Source organism: Camellia sinensis, chromosome 1 (assembly GCF_055761805.1).
Source record: "Camellia sinensis isolate YWXY chromosome 1, ASM5576180v1, whole genome shotgun sequence".
Taxonomy (NCBI): Eukaryota; Viridiplantae; Streptophyta; class Magnoliopsida; order Ericales; family Theaceae; genus Camellia; species Camellia sinensis.
In genome coordinates this window covers 239,092,093-239,114,201 of record NC_138961.1, presented here as the reverse complement: position 1 = coordinate 239,114,201, position 22,109 = coordinate 239,092,093, and the positions used below count along the sequence as shown (strand labels likewise).

The following is a 22,109-nucleotide window of genomic DNA, read 5'->3' as shown; positions in this document are numbered from 1 at the left end:
TATGAAATGACCATTTTGGTATCGTTGGTAATGATACTGAGAAATTTATCAAAATAATAAATAATTAAGGCATTTTGGAGTTTGTTTGAATTTTAATTTATTTATCAGTGGTGCTACATGCACTAATTAGTGTATTAATTAGTATATCAATACTAGTTATAACATTATTATTGACCCCACTCATTGATCACATTACAAATACCAAAAATTTCTTAAATTATGCTACATCATCAATTAGTACACTAGTTAATAAATTAATTGGTGTATATAGCATTATTCTTTATTTATACTAGTTTTTATTGAAATATGATGTTAGAGGGATAAAGAATAATATTATATGAACTAATTAGTATATTAACTAGTGTATCAATTGATGATATGACATAATTTAAGAAATTTTTAGTATTTATAATGTGATTAACGAGTGTGATCAATAATAATATTATAACTAGTGTTGGTATATTAGTTAGTGCACGTAAGTGTAAATAATTGAATTGTAGATGCTCCAAGAGAGAGGGGCTGCCGTTTGTAGGAATGGCAACGGGGCGGGGCGGGGCGGGGCCGGGGATGACCCTTCCCGTTCCCGATCCCCGAAGAATAAAACGTCCCCGTCCCCGGCCCCGGCCCCAATCCCCGACGGGGAAGGCATCATCTCCCCCACCCCCGCCCCCTAACGGGGATCGAGTTTTCCCGACCCCGATAAATCCCCGACAGACCTGTTCACAAACACACACACACACACACAGACCTGTTCACAACTAAAACATAGATCTGTTCAACCAAAAATAAATAAATAATAATCTGTATATGTATATGGAATCAACAACAACAACATCATTTTCATCAAGAACATCATCAACGGCAACATCATAAAACAAAAAATAAAAAAAAATAAAAAAAATAAAGACAGACAGATAGACGGTGGCGGAGGGAGGAGGAGGCCAGAGGGAGGATCTGCTCAAATCTGAGTAGTGGAGGGAGGATCTGTGCAGATCTGCCATGGCGGAAGGAGGAGGAGGCGAGATGCGACGGTTCAGCGGTGGCCTAGAGGAGGAGGAAGCGACGGAAGAGGGGGCGGTGAGAGGCGACGGAGGAGGAAGAGGAGGCGGTGAGCAGGAGCGACGACGCCATCGCCGACTGCGTGCGTAGAGAAGAAAGAGAGTGAGAGACTGCCATCTGCGTGCGTAGAGAAGAAAGAAAGAGAGAGAGAGTCAGTGAGTGAGAGAGAAGCTGTGTGAGTGAATTGAGTTTGTTTTTTGGGTTTGGTTTATACATGGATATATAAAGGGTATGACAGTAATATCACTTCGGGGAAGATACGGGGACAGAGCCGGGGACAGGACCGGGCCGGGTCCGGGGCTGTGAAGGTTATCCCCGTCCCCGGCTCGAAATACTTCGGGGATTTAATTTCAAATACCATCCCTGTCCCCACGGAGGTATTTTTCGGGAAAAAACCATTCTGATCGGGGTCGGAAGGTCGGGCCCCCGTCGGGCCGGGTTCAAATTGCCATCCCTAGCAGTTTGTAGACACTCTGCTGCAGCAAAGTTGGTGTAATAAAAGAAGAGAGAGAAAGAGAGAGGAAGAATGAAAAAAAAAGAGAGAGAAAAAAATTGTATACAATACATTTATACATCACTTAACATACATTTTAACATATTTACTATGCTACCACTCACTTTGTAAAATTAATAAATTTTTAACATACATTTTGAATCTTACTATTATCATTTTTGGGCTATTTTGGGAAGACAAAAAGAGTAATGCTAGAGATTCCAAATATTCTACCAAAAGTTTTACCAAATGTCTCACATGGGTGTGGGACTCACACAATGTGGGTCCCATGTGGGTCCCATACCCATGTGAGACATTTGGTAAAACTTTTGGTAGAATTTTTGGGGCCTCTAGCATTTTTGAAAAATCAATGGTTCCTTCTAGCAGTGTACTGCACTTTGTACCAAATAAAGACACGTGGAGAATAGTTGATCCAATGGACTGAAATGGACCATGTAGTGTAGATGGTGAGAACAAATGGAAACGGTACCATTTTTAGAAAAACAGCACCGTTTTGACTAATGGTGGCAATAGCAAAGAGAGTGCATTTTTTTTTTCTTTTACCTAGGTCAACAGCAACGATGTTCCATCTCTCTTTCAATTTCAGTCAAAAAAAAAAAAAAAAAAAGAAAATGATACCAAGAATACCCTAGAAGAAGATCGGTACATTATCAACTTGGAAAACTGCCAGTATGCATAGACCAGCAACATCACCGACAACCGTCAGTGTTCATAGACCAACAGCAACATCGACGGAAAGAACTCTTCAGACATTAAAACAACAACACCGATGAAAAGAACCCTTCACATCGACGAAAGAGACACTCCATTTTGGTACATTATCTACTCTCTCTATATGTCCTTGGAAGAGATGTTGTGTTGATTTGCTTGAGGCTTCGTTTGCGAAGTGGGTTGGCTTTTTGATTTTTTGATTTTTTTTGATTATTTTAGCCTGGACTAAAAAGTTTGGCTTAGGAAAGACTTTTTGGCTTTTTTGACTTTTTTTTGTGAGAGAAGAGTGTAATGATTATGGGTTGGATGTGATACTTTGTTTGTTGTGACTAAAATAACCTATTTTGTCTTTTGTGGCTAAAATAGCCAAAAAAGCCCATAAACCAACTTGCCAAACAGATCATGAAAGTGTTGTGTTTATTTACATTATCAACTCTCTCTCTCTATATATATATACTAGCGTATGCCCGTGCCTGAAGGCACGGTGTAAATAATATTAAGATTATAATATAATTATAATCATAACACTATTTAAATTTAAAATTAAAATGTAATTATAAAAATATATTTAATAGAGAAATACAGTCTCAAAACTAAGTCACTCTCTTACTTTGTTTTTCTATTTCTCTCTTTAAATTGAAAAACACCCAACACCAATGAGAGGATGTCAAAACGCTATACAGAGAGAGCGAGGAAGAGAGAGCCGATGTCAAAACACCTACCCAAACCATTAAGATCTCAGTGTATAAGCTAAAGAGAAATACAGTTTCAAAACTAATTCACTCTCTCACTCTGTTTTTCTATCTCTCTTCAAATTGAAGAACACCCAAGACCAATGAGAGGATGTCAAAACACTATATAGAGAGAGTGAGGGAGAGAGTGCCAGTGTCAAAACACCCAAACCATTAAGATCTGTGTATAAGCGAAAGAGAAATAGTAAACTAAAGGGAAGGATGTTTTCGAAAATGGTAATAGTGGTTTTTTGCAGCAGTGATATAAAATATCCAGTGCAAGAGGAACCATTGAATTCTTGAAAATAACTCCAAAAAGACAGTCTAATTTTAACTCAAACTTGCTGGATTTGTAATAGCGAGAGATTCATGTCATACTTTATATTTGACTATGAATTGGAATTTCTAATTGTTCCAACTTAGCAAGGCTGTTTAGGAGTTTGCTAAACTATTGAAAAGGAAAGAGAGTTTTTCATGTCACAGTCAGGACAATGAAGTTACAATACTGACTCTTTACTTTTTCAAATTTGACTCTATAAAGTATGTACCAGAGTAAGACCAAGGATTGGGCCAGTAGATGAGGTGCTCCCTTGCCTGGGATGATGTTTGGGTTCGAGTCTTACCTGTTGCGTGATGCAACTTCCTAGGATAATATTTACATTATGTAATGGTTATTATAGCATTTTCTGTCAAATTTTTAACAAAAATTATTTTTAAGATTAAATTAAAAAAAACTTAAAATCTAAAAAATTAAAATAAAAAAATGATTAAACATAAATGAGTATAGTATAATTTATCCAAATATTTTTTTGTTGTTTACTATTTAATTGGCAAAAATGGATGGTCATAATTCAATGGTCAAAAAAGGTTCCTTCCTCATTTATCCGATATCCTTCTATGTATTTTTTTCCACAATCCGTGTTCAATTTCCATAATCCATACTTCCCATACCAATTCCATTGAAAATTGTATCACCCATTGTTTTCAAAATAATATCATTATGGTGTAACTTACATTTTATTAATTTTAAATCAATTTCCATGATCCATACTTCCCATACCAATTCCATTGAAAATTGGATCACCCATTGTTTTCAAAAATAATAACATCATTATTGTGCGACTTACATTTTATTAATTTTAAATTTACATTGTACACTAAAATTTTGAAATATTTTTCAGGTTAAAAATTCTAGATTTATACCATTTCCATTACCAAAAAATTATTACTAAAAAAAATATTTTGCACCAATTTGGCAAGCAGTAAGGTTGCCTTATCCAATATTTTTTTAAGGGTTAATTCTTTTACATTTAATTTGGATTTTTTTGCTGGTGAATTTTTTTAAAAAATTATACATTTTAAAACATGACTGCCAACCTAATAGTTTTTAAGAATATTGAACTTAAACTTCCTTTATAAAACTTGGCAAAACAAAAAAAAATTCCTTTATAAAAGTTTGTTAATATTTTATAGAAAGAGAATGAAGTATTGACATGTAACATTTACATAAAAAAACAAAATTCAAAATTTACACTTTTCTTTCCTCGTTTTTGATAAATAACTTGGTTATAAAGACAAATGAACCCTAAAAATATACTTGAAAAAAAATGAATATACCATAGAAAGGGAAACCAAAGATGGCAGAACACTAATTCTCAGAAACACTCTAATACTATGGATACAAAATTATTTATGCCTCTAGAACAAAGCCAACAAAGAATTTGATACCCTTGAAGTTGAAAGAAGAGGCAATATTATCCATGTCATATAGACATACTCTATAAAATTCAAACACAAACTACTATACTTATTTTCCATGTCATATATATAGTTCCACAATACCATGAGAGATAGGTTTAAAAAAATAATAATTAAATTAGGCATCTTTAAAATGAATGAAAAAAATGTCACAAAAAATTAAGTAAATGTTGCATGGACTCTCCCACTAAATAGCAAAAATATGTATTATTTATACAGCTTCTTTAATAGAACAGGGAATATCAATTGAAGAATAGTGTATTGGTTTCAATGGGTCTGAGTTTTCAGTTATATACTTCAATTGCAAAAGCCTGTGTTTTTAAGTTTACATACCTCAATATTGCTCCCAGGTCCAGAAAGAAATGCATCACTTGGGAGAATACTAAATAGCAGGATATACTCCCTCCAATAGGTGATGGATCACAGTTTTAAATTTTTCGTTATCTAGTCAAGTACTTTATTCATCTATGGGAGTACTACTAAGTGAACAGAAAGAAGGGAAAAAAAAAAAGAGTAATACTAAGAGCAATCAAAAGATAGAGAAGGACCAAGGTAAAGTACTTGCATTACATAGGTGAACTTCAGCACTGGAATTTTGCTTCCTCAACTCTTCTAGTAACTGAAACATAATGTCAATAAAAGCAATATTTTAGATGGTGACGTAAATTAATGAAGAAAGAGGATCTAAAATTCAATAAAATAAGATCATTGACCTTGTCAATTAGGAACATGAAGGAAGTGAACTATTTAAGAAATTAAACATGTAGATATAGATGGTGAAAAATAAAAGAAATTGGAACATATCAATTTTCCTTGAGACCTTTAAGAGACAAAGTCAAATCAGTCCAAAAAATGTTTGTAACAAAGTCTATGAAAGAAAATAGATAAACCCATTTGAAAAGAATACCCTAATGTTGCACATTTAATCATCTTCAGATTGTAGAAATGAAAAAGAGAGAAAGGTAATGTGGATTGCTTAAGCCAAGCACAGAACTTTCCAAGAAATTTCTCACATAGGGTGTGTGTTCCTTAATTGTAATTGCAAATTCCTCATAACATCAACATGTAATAATACAGTTTCTAAACACTGTCAGCCCACAAATCTCCTATTAGAATTTCTCAACCCTAATTCAAAACATGCCTAACACTATAGTCTATAGCTCAAGTTTATCCACTGACCTTTGGGTTGATCTCAACAAATGGAAACTATAAATAAACTGTCCTAAACTCCCATATGAACAACACCAGTCAAAGAACCAAATCTCATCAAAAACTACTTTATCAAAACTCCTCCAAAAATAACAAAAAGATAACAACATTAAACTATAATTGACAACATTACTGAACCTAATTGAATCATCCCTACCAAAAATATCATTCCCACTAAACATACACTCCATCAAACATAAAATCCTAAGGCAGCAAACAAAACCAAAAGTGGCAAAATGAACACACAAAAAAATAATAATAAAAATAAAAATAATAATAATATTCATATCAGCAATGAAACATCAAGTCTTGATAAAATCATAGTGAAGAGAAACTCCCATTCTAATTTAAAAACCTTTAAAACAATAACAAACAATAGCTCGATTGGTAAGCAAGACAAAGATTTCATACCTTTCTTTCAAGTCTCACCAGTCAACACATGTTCTCTGAATAAAAAGTTGAGTTGGGCAATTTGGGTCTGGACTCCTGGTTACGAAAAAAATGAAACACAAAATCTATAAAATCAATAGCCAAATCGAATCTCAATCATCATTAATTGAACCACATAAAGTCCACCGAAACAAACAATTTAATTTAACTGGAAAAAATGACACAAAATCAATCATTTGTATAATACATACATACACACACATACATATGTATGTATTATAAACACATACATACCAGTCTATAGATTACTTACACTTGAATTGAGAGAGAGAGAGAGAGAGAGAGAGAGAGAGAGAGAGAGAGAGAAACAGTGTTGATGAAATGGGTTTTAGGCGGTGAAGGGGGAGTGAAATGGGTTTGAAATGTTTTAAACTTTCAAACTATATCCAACGGTGAAATGAACAATCTCAACCTTTAAATCCATAGGATAGATGTTACATTGGGATTCAAACCCATTTCAATTAAACTAATGTAAAACAATGAAACTCTCACCAACCAATTCTAAAGACTTTTGCTTGAACAGTATGATACTGTGAAGGGCCTATTCGTGAATTCTATAATTCTGTTAAGGGCCTATTCGTTGAAATAAAAAAATGAAATGTGGTTTAGATTTAAATGAGACAAAATGTAAAAAAAAAAAAATGAGTTGATAATTGTAAGAAAAAATTAATAAACCATACTTATAAATTTGATTTAAATATACCCAATTTGATTTTAATAAACCAAATTTTAATAAACCAGACTAAAAATTTTGATTCTTGCTTCCCCTACCCTACCCAAATAATGATAATTGTAAGAAAAAAATTAAAAAACCAAGCTTATAAATTTCCTACACAACTAACCAAAACAATGATCAATCACAAACTGCAAACATCAGACACAATGTTTCAATCACAAATTGGACAATGTTTCAATGTTTCACCGAATCAATGTTTAAATGTTTCAATCACAAAAATTAATGTTGAAATTAATTAATTAATTATAAAATTAGATTAGAGTTTAGTAAAGACTAAAGATTAAAGATTAGAGATTATAAAATTAGATTAGAGTTTAGTAAAGACTAAAGATTATAGTTTTCACAGTCCTCTCAAGAAAAATCACCTGCAGTTCAAAGTAATGTTTTGAACTAAAAGGCTTCCATGATTTTGTTCCTTGCTTCTCCCATAACCATTCCCAGGTCCCCTTCACGGGGGACTTCGTGTTCGACCCCCATATCCTCTCCTTGGAGGACTGTAGTACGGTGGACTGTACCTCCTCATGACTGAGCCTAAACTAACAAAGAGAAGCAAAGAATAACTCTGAATTAACACATCAAAAAAGATTGGGTGAAAATGGCCCAAGCAGCAATAACACATCAGTATCCTTCAACACAACAAATAATAAAAAACTATGTCTTACAGCCGACAACGTTAAATGAGCAAATTTTTTTTAAAAAATACATTATTCTTAAAGCTAAGAATACATTAGAAAAATCACTTTTAAATTGTGTTTCATGAACAAAATTGTATTTCAATTCCAAAAAGTGAATAACAGAAACACCATCTTGTTAAAATGTATCCAAAAAAAACCATTTAAAACTTCCATATATATATATATATAAACCATCTAAAAACTATGAAACCAGCAATTGTGTGTGTAAAGGCCAATCAGGATTCAAGTTCCCCGCTCAAAAAAGTTACGAAAATGTTTTTTATGTCATGTAAAAAGCTTTTGGATTCAACAATCATGCATAGATCAATCCCAACAAAAACTTGGTCTGTTGGTCCCACACGACATACGAACACAGATGCAAAGAAAACCCAGAGCCCTTGTTTGGTTACCTATAAAGTTGTAGAAATTGAAAACAAAATAGATAGGCCGTTTAGTTACAAACAATAATAATAATAATAATAATAATAATAATAATAATAATAATAATAATAATAATAATAATAATAATTGCCCCGCCGGCAGCCCCAAACAGAATCATTATACTTTATTTTGAATCAAAACAACCATTTACCCCAATCAAAACATTACTATTTACCCTAACCTATCAAAAACAGATACTATTTTTTGAATCAGAACAACCATGAGCAACCATGAAACAAACTCAAAAACATCACCATTTACCCCAATCAAAACATTACTAATTGGAAGATCCTTACCACCCATTCAAATGTGCAACACAAAGCCCATTGTCACCAACAAACTAAAAAAATTTCTAAATCACCACAAACCCAACATCAATGGAACTTAGCGAATGAAAAAAAAAAAAAAAAAAAAAAAATCAAACATACATAGAAAGAAAGCAAGAGAGGCAGACACAGAGAAAGACAGATACGCACATCGATTGTGCCTTTCTTAGCAACGTTGGTCCAATCCTTAGCAGCCACACCAGTCTTCCAATCGAAATCAATGGTGATCGTAGACTGTGGCTTGTGATCTAGGGCCCAAAAGCAAGTCATATAATCCCCAGCCTCAGCCACCTGAAAAGAAAACTGTCCTGACTCCACAGATGTCACCTATGTCCATGCGTAGATGTCACCTAAGAAAAACCCAAAAAAAATCTACTGAGAAAGATTGAAAATAGGCCGTTTGGCAGGTGAGAAAATGGAACAAAGTGAAAATGAAAAGATACCCTGACGGTGATTTTGTGAGATTCGGGGATCGTTAGGGTTGACTATGGTGTACTTGGGAACAGACATGGAATTGGTCTTGATGTATTCGGCTATGCACTTGCTGTGACCCGATTGGAGATCGAATCGGAGTGATTGGGCGGCGTTGGATATAAACCCTAAGAGGATCAGAAGAAGAAGAGAGATGACTATGAATCCGTGAAGAACAGAGAGGGAGAGAGATGTATCTGTGAAAGAGATGTATTCAAGAAGAAGAACAGAGAGGGAGAGAGAGATAGAGAGGGAATGTGGGTAGGTGGGAAAGAGAACGATGCTTTAGGGAGAGAAGTCATTGGGCGGGAGATCTATTGATCTCAACCATTGATATAAACTCAGGATTCATCTTGGCCGTTAAAACCAAATGTATCTCTGATACATTTGGGACATTTTCAAAAACAGTCCTCCCTTATTATATAGATATACTATTGTTTATTTTGAAACAAAATTAACTTCTCTCTCTATATATATCGTTTTTGATTCCTGTATCTAAGTTTAGTGATTTTTTTATTGTTTTTTATTCCTATATCAAAGTAATGCTTTTTATCCCATTGCATTATAAAAATATTTTATTGGGTTTGGTGCTCTGTTTTCTGTTTTCTTTATTGCATTTGGTGCTCTGTTTTTTTTTTAAATATTTTTTTATTGCATTTGGGGCTTTTTTTTTTTTTAATTGTTCTTTATGAAAGTGCTTTTTATTCAATGATGATAACATGTTAGTGTTATATATAATTTTTGTTGTACCTAATTTGTGAATCGCCTTTTTAAGTTGGTATAATAAAAAAAATTAGTTTATTGGATTTGTCACCTAATTTCATCCATGCCCATTCATGTTTAAGAGATTTTTATCTGATAAGTTAATTTTTTGCATTGTAGGCGTTACGTATATCAAAGATGGCTAATGCACAATGTGGGAAGGATGATACACAATTTGGACCTATACTTGGTATGAAATTTAACTCTGAGCAGTTTGCATATGATTTTTATGATTCTTATGGAGGAAGAATTGGATTTAGTATTAGAAGAGAATATGCTCACAAAAGTAAGACGGGTGAAATTACTTCAAGAGCATTTGTTTGTTCTAAGGAGGGACATAGAAAAGCTGATAAAAAATATTACATTGTAAAGAATGCAAGGGTTGAGACAAGGATTGGTTGTGGTGCTTCAATGAACATTAAATTAAATAGGAAAACTGGGAAGTATACTGCTACCAACTTCGTAGAAATGTGCAACCATTCTGTTGCAGTAAATGAATGTGCTCATATGCTTCATTCTCAACGAAAAATTTTCACCTCTCAATCTATTGAAATTGATTTGGCTACTGACTTTGGGATACCTCTTCGGTCATCATATGAGTTAATGAGTAGAGAGGCAGGAGGAGGGGAATGTGTTAGGTTTTTTAAACAAGACCAAAAGAATTATCTGAAGAACAAAAAGATAGAAAATGTTGGCATTCAGAGAATTAGGGAGCATATTAAAATACTTTCAAGATCAGATAGTAGAAAATCCTTCATTCTTTTATGTCGTGCAGTTGGATAGTGAAGAGCAAATAACAAATATTTTTTGGGCAGATGCTAGAATGATAATTGACTATGGTCAGTTTGTAAATGTTGTGACATTTGACACAACGTATAAAATTAATAAAGAGAGTCGACCATTTGCTATTTTCATTGGCTTCAATAATCACAAAGAGACCATTATTTTTGGAGCTGCATTGATGTATGATGAAGCGGTAGGTTCGTTTATATGGTTATTTCACACTTTTTTAGAGGAAATGCCAAATAAGCATCCAAAAACTTTTTTCACAGATCAGGATGCGGTAATGGCTAAGGCCATTTCATGTGTGATGCTCAACACAAATCATAGACTATGCACATGGCATATGATATAAAATGCTTTAAAATAGATGAGTAGCATTTTTAATGGTCCTGGTGGGGTAAGAGGTGTATTGGGGAAGTTTATAAATGATTGTGAGGAGGAAGATGAATTTCTTACAGCTTGGAATGCTATGTTAGATGATTAAAATGTTCATCATAACACTTGGTTACAAAGCATTTTTCAATTGAGGCAAAAATGGGTAAGAGCATATGTTAGATGGGCATGGTCAGTGGAGATGAAGACCACAGAACTCAATGAAAGTTTGAATGTTGATTTGAAAGAATACTTGAGATTGGATTACAATTTGGTACAATTTTTCGTACACTTTGAAAGGGTGCTTAATGTGAAGCAGTATAAGGGTGCTTAATAAGTATGCATTATCATAAAGTTGCCTAAGACAAACGTGTCAGTTGCAATGTTGATTCAAGTAGGAGGTATTTACACAAAGACTATATTTGAAGAATTTCAAGCTCAATATGAGGCGACAGTTGACTTATGCATAACAAATTGTGTTGAAGAGGGTGATTGTTTGGTTTATACTATGATAGCATATCGACAGTTTAGAATACGTCAAGTGATGAGGGACAAAGATGGTAATGTGTTATGTTCTTGTAGTTTGTTTGAAATGAAAGGTATCTTGTGCAGTCATGTGATTAAAGTGCTTAATGGTGAAATGACCATAATGGAAATTCCAAGCCAATACATTCTAAAAAGGTGGGCAAAACTAGCTAGAGCTCAGGTTATTCAAGATTTCAAAGGATGTGACATTCAAGCTGACCCAAAGTTGGAACAAAGTAGAAGACATAAGACATTAAGCTCCTTCTTCAATAATGTTACCCAAAAGACAACCTAAGAGGATGAGTGAATTAGGTTTTTACAAATAAAAAGAATAATACCCTAATAAAAATTATGACTAGCACAATAGATAAATATAGTTAATGAAATAAAAATAATTAAAACCATTGTTCTAACAACTATGTCAGTTAATTATTTTAGTACAGTGAAAATGTGAAATATAGCTATGGCAATTTAAATAAAATAAAGAGAGAAGGGAAAGAGAGACAAACAAATTTATAGTGGTTCGGTTTCAACTCGGCCTACGTCCACTCCTGAAGCTTCACTTGAGATTTTCCACTATACTCTAGCTTCACAAGGTGCTAGCAACCTTTTCACAGATGGAGCAATCCTCCATAGATTTTTCACAGACTTTCTAAGTCCAAAAAACACTGAGAGTACTACACTTTTACAGTATTAAAAAAAATGTGTTTTTGCTTTCACAGAAAGTTACAAGAATTATCTCTTAAAGATATATATAAAAATGAGACTCTGATTTTTCTGTGATCCTCACACAGGAAAGATGGGGTTAAGCTATACGACTTAATGTATAATTTATGAAAAACGATATAAACAAAAATTGAAGAACACTTCTCAGAAAATTTTTCAGAGAATAGACGTGAGTGATTATAGATCAAAGAATATTTTTTTGTTTTTTGTAACTTGTTTACATTAGAGGCCTTGGTATATATAATAAAACTTATAGCCGTTTATAGCCGTTGTATTCATTTGAATATCTTCTACTCTATCATTACTAATTTGAATATCTTCCACTTCATCATTACAAATTTGAATATCTTTCACTTGAACCTTTTGAGCTGCTGCTGTGCTGGGCTGTTTGAACCGCTGTTTTGGGCTATTTGAACTCCTGATTTAATCAAATATTAAATACATTCTAACAATATTTAGGATAAAGGTTTAAGTGAGAAATAATGAGACAAAATAAATTTTGATTGTATTTTTCTCTTTCAAATAAATTAAAACATAAAATCATCAAAATAAATGTTGATTCTATTTTTCTCTTTCAAATAAATCATCAAAATAAATTTTGATTCTATTTTTCTCTTTCAAATAAATTAAAAACATAATTGAATAAATTATCAAAATAAATAAGTCTAACAATCTCCCCCTTTTTGATGATGGCACACAATGATGTTTTGTTTTGATTTGATTTAGGAGTAAGAAAAGTTTCCCCTCAAGTTATGCTCCTTGAATTCATTTCTAAATACATAGGTTAGCACATGTGTAATGAATAAGCTCTAATTAGAGACATGATATGAGACTAAGATATCAAACTATAAATATATAATCATCAGATTAGTTTTTAAATAATACCATAATTTGAAAATAATACCATAATATATATAGCGATCCCGGGTTTACCCTTGTTGTACAGTGATCCGGACATGTGTCCGTGGATGTTGGTAGTTGGTTATTATCGTGTTTACATTCCATTTTCTTCATATTTGAGTTATAGGATGTGTTAGGCAGGTTTGTTACAGGTTGGTTGTGTTCGGGAGCCTAGTGTTGCTGCCCAGAATTTTGGACCTTCGCTCGAGCGAGGAGTTTGTCGCTCGAGCGAGAGTGGGGTTCGTGTCTGGTGGGTCGAGCCAGAGTGGCTCGCTCGAGCGAGCGGTTGCACCTGGTTCTGGACCTGAGAGTTGCCTTTCTTGGCTCGAGCGAGCTTCCTTCGCTCGAGCGGTCTGGGTTTTTCTTCGCTCGATCGAGAGTTTCTGTGTCTGGTCGCTCGAGCGACGAAGGCTTCGCTTGAGCGAGCGTGTTTTATATCAGCGGACAGTAGCGGTTTTGAGCTTCAGTTTTGCACTTTTTTTTTTTATCAAACCCTAAATCCGAGCCCCTCTCTCTCTATACTTGCACTCTCTCTAAGATTTGATCTCCCTAGAGTGTGAATCTAGCCTAGGGCCTTTGTTAAAAAGATAGAGGGTGTTGAGAGCTTCGATTTAATCTGAAAAAGTTTGGATTTGGAGCACGTTGATCTTCGAGTCTTCATCTCCTTTTTGGCTAAAACTTCAAGGTAGGGATATCCTACTCCTCTCTATGGGTTTTGTCTTTAAATTTTGGTATTTTGAGATGTTGGGCTTGGTTTGGTAATTTTGTGAAAGTTTGGGGCTTTTGTGTAATTTTACAAAAGTTGGGGTTTTATTCATAATAAACCTAGATGCATGTTTGGCATAGAGAAATGGAATGATTGTTGAATCATTGATGAAAATGGGACCTAAGGGTTGAAATGTTAATTATGGGAATTGACCTAATTACATTGTTTAATTAATTGAGATAATTAATTGAGAAAAATGAAGAAATGAAATGTTGATTGAATATCCATTGTGCATTTACTTTCTGTTTAGAAATAACTGCTTTGGGCTATCGGTGGAGGATAGTCGTGATTGTTGTAGACAATGCATGATGATTAGGCAAACTGAAACTAATCAATGAAGTGTGTCATGGAACTTGACGGTTGATAGAATACATTAATTGTATGTATTGGGTGATTGTATATAGAACCGATGTGTTTGTATACGTTATGTGTAGAGGAGGAGATAGGGGATGTACTCCGCGGTTTAGGGGAAGATAGGGGATGTACCTCTAAACCGGTTAGTGTTGGGAGAAGATAGGGGATGAACTCCGTAGATACAGCTCATATGCTTGTCTAGAAGTGAAGATAGAGCTTATATGCTTATCTTTGTGATGTGTGGATATAGCTCATATGATTATTTGTGGATATTGTGGTTATACATATCTGTTGTAGAATGTGGATATAGCTTATTTGCTTATCTGAGAATGTGGATATTGTTGATATACATATCTGTTGAGAATGTGGTTAGTGCTTATATGCCTATCCGTTGAAAAAGGGAAAATGAAAGGAAACTTGGACTCATAAGTCGTATGACATAAATATGTGATTTATGTGATTGTATCAGTGTTGGCCATCTATCAATTGCTAATATTTTAGTCATTGTTCATGATTGGTTTAGTGTATTTCTACTGGGCTGTGGCTCACCCTATATGGGAATATCATTTTCAGGTGCAGGTAGCATGCCACCTCCAAGGACATAGCTTGGGAGGCTTGAGGCGGACAAGTTTTGTCGTTTTACTTTTGATGTATTACATGTAACTTCAAGCCAAGGGCTTAATGTGTAAACGAGTTAGTACTCTTTTGTTGTAACCAAGTGTTAACTTGGAAAGCTGTAAGCCCGTAGGGCATTTTGTTATGATGTTAACATGTAATACTTATGTAATGAGACTCTAATGAATAAAAGAATGTGGCTAGTTCATATGTCAATGCATGTCTTATTTGATGGGTTTAATGTTATTATTTTGAGGGCGTTACAACTTGGTATCAGAGCGTACCAGGTTCGAATACTTTGGGTACGTGGGAAGTGATTAGGATCACAATGGGTTTGTCTCGCTTGATAGAGACTTAAATGTAGTATCATATGCTATGTGCTTAATTGATAACATGCTTATGTGACTATGTGGGTATGGGATTTAATTTCTAGGATGTTGATTGGATCCTTGGGTTTCTAGGAGTCTTGTTGGAAAAGCACTTGATCAATGCTGTTTCTAACCGGAACTCTAGTAACGCCTCGGGACTATCATTATCCGGAAATGAAATTCGTAAGTGCTTATGTGTTTATGTGCTTATGTGGAGTGAATTACAGTTGTCCATGCATTAGGACGTGAGTGTTTAGTTTCGGCACATTTATGAATGTGCTAACGTTCTGTGTTGCCTTTATTAGGATGTCAGGACGAGGAAGAGGAGCTAGGCGTGGTAGACCTGCGAGGCAGGAAGTACCGTTACCGGGTTAGATTCCGGCAGTGCAGGAGGGAGTTGGGCAGGCCAACGTGGCCGAGCCAGTAGCAAAATAAAATAATACCAGCAGAAATTAAACTTAATGGGACGTTGGTGTTGCTGGAATGGTAATGCCAAAAAAATACCATGAGGGTTAAAAAAAAATCAATGTATGCAGAGTTAATTTTACCTCAAGATGTAGAATCCCAAAAAAATTGCACAGTTGAGAATAACAAACTGTTAAGGAGAATAAATGTATGAAGGACTTGAGAGCATTCAACTGGTATAAATGTTTCCATATCAATGTAGCAATACACATATATCATTTTAACAAAAATTCAAGTTTCACAATCATAACAAAACTTTTTAAATAGAAATCGACATTCCAAGCTCGCTACGAATAAAATTGAAGCGATCCTCGCTTAGGGGTTTTGTGAAAATATCCGCCAATTGCTGGTCGGTGTTTACAAATTCAAGTACAATATCCCATTTTTGAACATGATCTCTTAAAAAATGATGTCAAATTTCAATATGTTTTGTTCGTGAGTGTTGAACCGGATTTTTGCTTAAATTGATGGCACTAGTATTATCACATTTAATAGGGATATGATCATAATGCAAATCAAAGTCCTCCAATTGTTGTTTCATCCAAAGTATTTGGGCACAACAACTTCCGGAAGCTATATATTCAGCTTCGACCGTTGATAAAGCAACAAAATTTTACTTTTTGCTAAACCAAGATACTAATGAGTTACTAAGAAAGTGACAAGTGTCACTGGTGCTTTTTCTATCAAGTTTGCATCCGGCAAAATTGACATCCAAGTAACTAATTAAATCAAATGTAACACCTCTATGATAAAACAAACCCAAATTTTGAGTGCCAACAAGATATCTAAAAATTCTTTTAAAGGTACTGAGATGTAATTCTTTAGGATTTGATTGATATCTAACACACATACAAACACTAAACATAATATCAGGTCCACTTGCAATTAAATAAAGAAGTGAGCCGATCATACTTTGATATTTTGTTTGATCAATAGACTTACCTTTTTCATCATTGTCTAGCTTAATGGATGTGCTCACAGGTGTTCTAATTATTTTTGAGTCATACATACCAAACTTTTTGAGTAGTTCTTTTGTGTACTTAGCTTGGTTGATAAAAATTCCTTGCTTACATTGTTTGATTTGAAGCCTAAGGAAATAATTTAGCTCCTCCATCATGCTCATCTCAAAATCACCTTGCATACACTTAGCAAATTCCTTACACAAGGTTTCATTAGTAGCACCAAATATAATGTCATCCACATATATTTGCACAATAAGTAAATCATCATTTTTAGTTTTAACAAAAAGTGTTGTGTCAATCGTTCCTCTATAAAAATTATTTTCAATCAAAAATTTACTTAATCGTTCATACCATGCACGAGGTGCTTGTTTCAAACCATATAAAGCTTTTGATAGTTTAAAAACATGATTTGGAAAAGCATGATCTTCAAAACCTGGGGGTTGTTTAACATAAACTTCCTCATTTATAAAACCATTAAGAAAGACACTTTTTACATCCATTTGATAAAGTTTCAAATTACTAAAACATGCAAATGCAAGTAACATGTGAATGGCTTCTAATCTAGTAAACGGAGCAAAGGTTTCATCGAAATCAATACCTTCTTCTTGATTGTATTCTTGTGCAACAAGTCTAGCCTTCTTTCTTATAATTGTGCCGGATTCATCAAGTTTGTTTCGAAAGATCCATTTGGTACCAATAATGGTATGATCTTTAGGTTTTAGCACAAGTTTCCACACTTTGTTTCTCTCAAATTGGTTAAGCTCTTCATGCATAGCTATCATCCAATGTTTATCGAATTCGGCTTCTTGAAAGTTTTTAGGCTCAATCTGTGAGAGAAAAGCCAAGTTACTACAAATGTTTCTAAGTGAAGAGCGAGTTTCAATACCTTTTGTAGGGTCACCTGTGATTAAATCCTTAGAGTGATTATGAACAAACTTCCATTCTCTTGGCAAATCATCATTGTTTCCTCCTTCTTCTTGAGGTGAGAGAATATGTTGTTCAATCTCTTTGTTCAACTTACATAGTTGGTTATCTTCTTTGTAGATATTTGAATCTTCCACATTTGGTTCCTAATCTATATTATCACTAACAATTTGCTTTTGAGCAGAGATGTTAGTTTCATCAAATGCCACATGTATAGATTCTTCCACAATAAGAGTTCTTTTATTAAAAACGCGATAAGCTTTGCTAGTTAAGGAATAGCCAAGAAAAATTGTTTCATCAGATTTTGAATCAAATTTACCTAAGTTATCCTTACCATTATTATGTACAAAACATTTACAACCAAAAACATACAAGTGACTAATATTGGACTTTCTATCATGTCAAAGTTCATAAGGAGTCTTTTTGAGAATAGGTCTAATTAATACACGATTTAAAATATAGTATGCGGTGTGAACAGCTTCGGCCCAAAAATACTTAGGAAGATTATTTTTACAAAGCATTGTTCTACTCATCTCTTCTAAAGTTCTATTCTTCCTTTCTACCACACCATTTTGTTGAGGGGTTCTAGGGGCTGAAAAATTATGTCCAATACCGTGTTCATCACAAAACAATTCAAATTTCTCATTTTCAAGTTCTCTACCATGGTCGGTTCGAATATTAGTAATAAGAAAGCTTTTTTCATTTTGAATTCTACGACAGAGTTTTGTAAAAGAAGAAAAGGTTTCATCTTTGTGTGCTAAAAACATAACCCATATAAATCCTGAATAATCATCAACAATAACAAGACAATAATGTTTACCACTTAGACTAGATGTCATTGAGGGACCAAATAAATCCATATGCAGTAGTTGTAAAGGTCTAGTTGTGGAAATGTGAGATTTTGATTTAAACGATATTTTAGTTTGTTTTTCTTGTTGACAAGCACTACAAAGATAATCTTTTTCAAATTTAATTTTTAGAAGTCCAATGATCAAATCCTTTCTCAAAAGTTTAGCAATTAAATCCATATGAGCATGACCAAGTCTTCTATGCCAGAACTAACTATTTCCATTATTAACATATAGACATTTAACATCACTAGCATAGAGATCACTGAGATGAAAAACATAAACATTATCGTGACGATTACCAACGAATAAAGTTTTATGATCATTGTGATTTCAATTGTGCAATGTGATTTATCAAAAATAACTCGATTACCTTTATCACATAATTGACTAATACTAAGTAGATTATGTTTAAGTTTATCAACAAGTAAAACATTTTCAATAGAAAGGTTAGAAGAAATACCGATGCTACCAATACCGATGATTTTTCCTTTCTTGTTGTCTCCAAAAGTAACAAATCCTTCATTTTGCGATGATAGTTTAGTAAAGAATAATTTATCTCCGGTCATGTGTCTGGAACATCCACTATCAAGGTACCACTTCCCTTCTTTAACTTTGGACTTAAAGCAAACCTACAAGATGACAATCAAGTGTTGGTTTTTGGTACCCATAGTTTCTTGGGTCCTTCTTGATTAGTTTTGTTAGATCCCTTAATCCAAATCTTTTTAATTCCCATGTTCATATTCTTTTTGAATGGACAATAAGATATATAATGGTCTTTTTTTCTACAATAATGACAAGTAATATGAGGGTGTGCCATGAGAGGTGCCTTTTCAAAAATTGTATTGAGATTCTTTTGTTTCTTAATAGGGTTATATCCAATACCTTCTTTATCAAAAAGCACATTTTTGATTTCCAAGAAGCATGTTGAGATTATTTCTACATTTTACAAAATTTTTAAGTGTTTTTGTTAAATCATCAACATTATTTTTTAAAGTAGTTTTCTCATTAGAGATAGTATCAAAATCATTTTTCAAAATAATTTTTTCTTTCTTTAATTCTTCTACATTAATAGATAAAGATGCAACAAATTTCTTCAACACATTATTTTTGGCACAAACTTTTCTAAATTCATGTTGTAGTTTTTGGAATGCACTTTCAAGTTCTTCATAAAGAGTAGTTACTTCATCCTGAATAGAGTCTTCATTTTCAAGAGCCATGAAACATAAGTTGGTTACTTCATTTTCAATTTCATCACTTGAGCATTCATCTTCACTGTCTCTCCATGCTGCTACCATGGCTTTTTTGTTTCTTTTGTAGTCTTTTTCATGATTCTTCAATTTTGGACAATCTATCTTTATATGTCCAGGATTTTTGCACTCATAGTAAATAATAGGGTCTTTCTTGTTATCTTTGTTGTACTCTTTCTTGAAAGATCTTCTTCCTTCATAATTGTTTTTCTTGAAGTGCCTTTTGAGATATCTACTAAACATGGCATAACTTTCATTCTCACTGGAGTTTTCATGTTCTTCTTCATTTGATGAGGCTTTGAATGCAATTCCACTTTTCTTTTTGTTTTCAACATCCTCGTGTCTTTTCATGGTGATCTCATGAGTCATAAGGGAACCCATAAGCTCATCCAATCCAAGTGTGGAGAGATTTTTGGCTTCTATAATGGCTGTGACCTTTGCTTCCCAATTCTTTGGTAAACACCTAAGAATTGTTCTCATCGACTCACTGTTAGTATAAGTTTTGCCAAGAGATTTCAAAGAGTTTACAATTTCAGTAAATCTAGTAAACATACTTGAAATAGATTCATCAGAGTTCAATTTAAACAATTCATAACTATGAACAAGCATATCAATACGAGATTCCTTCACTTGGTTTGTACCTTCATACGTTACCTCAAGTTTGTCCCAAATTTCTTTTACCGAATCACAACTTGAAATTCTATTATACTCCTTACAGTTTAATCCACAAACAATGGTGAGTTTGACTTTTGCATTGGCTTGCAATAATTTATGATCTCTCTCATCACATTCATCTTTAGTTTTAGGTACACTAATATTGTCTACTAATTTGGTAGAAATTTTTGGACCTTTGGTGACAATAATCCACATGGCATAATCAGTGGCTTGTAGGTATAGGGTCATCTTATTCTTCCAATGACTATAATTGTTTCCGTCAAACAATGGTGGCCTATTTGTGACTTGTTCTTTAGCTAAGATTGCCATGGATCGAAACTCCCAGATAGTTAAATCTAAAACAAGAGTCTAGACTCTGATATCAATTGTTACCAAAAAGACAACCTAAGAGGGGGTGAATTAGGTTTTTACAAATAAAAATTAATAATATCCTAATAAAAATTATGACTAGCATAATAGATAAATATAGTTAATGAAATAAAAATAATTAAAACAAGTATTCTAACAACTATGTCAGTTAATGATTTTAGCACAGTGAAAATGTGAAATATAGTTATGGCAATTTAAATAAAATAAAGAGATAAGAGAAAGAGAGACAAACAAATTTATAGTGGTTCGGTTTCAACTCGGCCTACGTCCACTCCTCAAGTTTCACTTGAGATTTTTCACTATACTCTAACTTCACAGGGTGCTAGCAACCTTTTCACAGATGGAGCAATCCTCCACAGATTTTTCACAGACTTTCTAAGTCCAAAAAACACTGAGAATACTACACTCTTACAGGATTAAAAAGAAGGTGTTTTTGCTTTTACAGAAAGTTACAAGAATTATCTCTCAAAGATAGATATAAAAATGAGACTCTGATTTTTCTGTAATCCTCACATAGGAAAGATGGGCTTAAGCTATATGACTTAATGTATAATTTATGAGAAAGGATGTAAACAAAAATTGAAGAACACTTCTTAGAAAATTTTTCAAAGAATAGATGTGAGTGATTATAGATCAAAGAATATTTTTTTTTATTTTTTGTAACTTGTTTACGCTAGAGGCCTTGTTATATATAGTGAAACTTATAACCGTTTATAGCCGTTGTATTCATTTGAATTTATAACCGTTTATAGCTATTGTATTCATTTGAATATCTTCTACTCTATCATTACTAATTTGAATATCTTCCACTTTATCATTACAAATTTGAATATCTTTCACTTGAACCTTTTGAACTGCTGCTGTACTGGGCTATTTGAACATCTGTTTTGAACTGTTTGAACTCCTGATTTAATCAAATATTAAATACATTCTAACAACATTTAAGATAAAGGTTTGGGTGAGAAATAGTGGGACAAAATAAATTTTGATTCTATTTTTCTCTTTCAAATAAATTAAAAACATAATTAAATAAATCATCAAAATAAATAAGTCTAACAAGTAAGACATCATGTAGGGGCTCCGAATTGGAAGAAACCTATGAATTGTCATTGAGCAAGGGAAAAATTTGCTTCAACTTGTTGAAAGCAAATTACAATTACATGTTATTGATGAAACACTTGATATGAATGATGACAGCTCTGAAATGTTTATGAATGAGGGCGGCGAAAAATTCATTCAAGGGAAGGGGTTGAAGAAAAAGATTGACTCTCACCGTGGAAGGCGACAAATTAAAAATAGTTTGGAAAAGTCATTGGAAACATCAAGAAAGAAAAGAACATCTGTTGAGGTATTACTTAATTTTTT

At 33.4% G+C, this 22,109-nt stretch overlaps 1 protein-coding gene and 1 long non-coding RNA gene across 2 annotated transcripts; one reads left to right on the top strand and one right to left on the bottom strand.

Moving 5' to 3' along the window:
• Window positions 1-4,961: 4,961 nt before the first annotated feature.
• On the bottom strand, window positions 4,962-6,497 carry LOC114283447 (uncharacterized). Its single transcript, XR_014346960.1, has 2 exons — window positions 6,394-6,497; window positions 4,962-5,392 (listed from the first exon to the last, which is right to left on the bottom strand). It is a non-coding gene; the product is annotated as an uncharacterized LOC114283447 (long non-coding RNA).
• Window positions 6,498-9,980: 3,483 nt separating this feature from the next.
• Window positions 9,981-10,625, top strand: LOC145822884 (protein FAR1-RELATED SEQUENCE 5-like). Its single transcript, XM_082921322.1, has one exon. The coding sequence runs from the start codon at window positions 9,981-9,983 to the stop codon at window positions 10,623-10,625; it is 645 nt and encodes a 214-aa protein (XP_082777448.1).
• The last annotated feature ends 11,484 nt before the right edge of the window (window positions 10,626-22,109 follow it).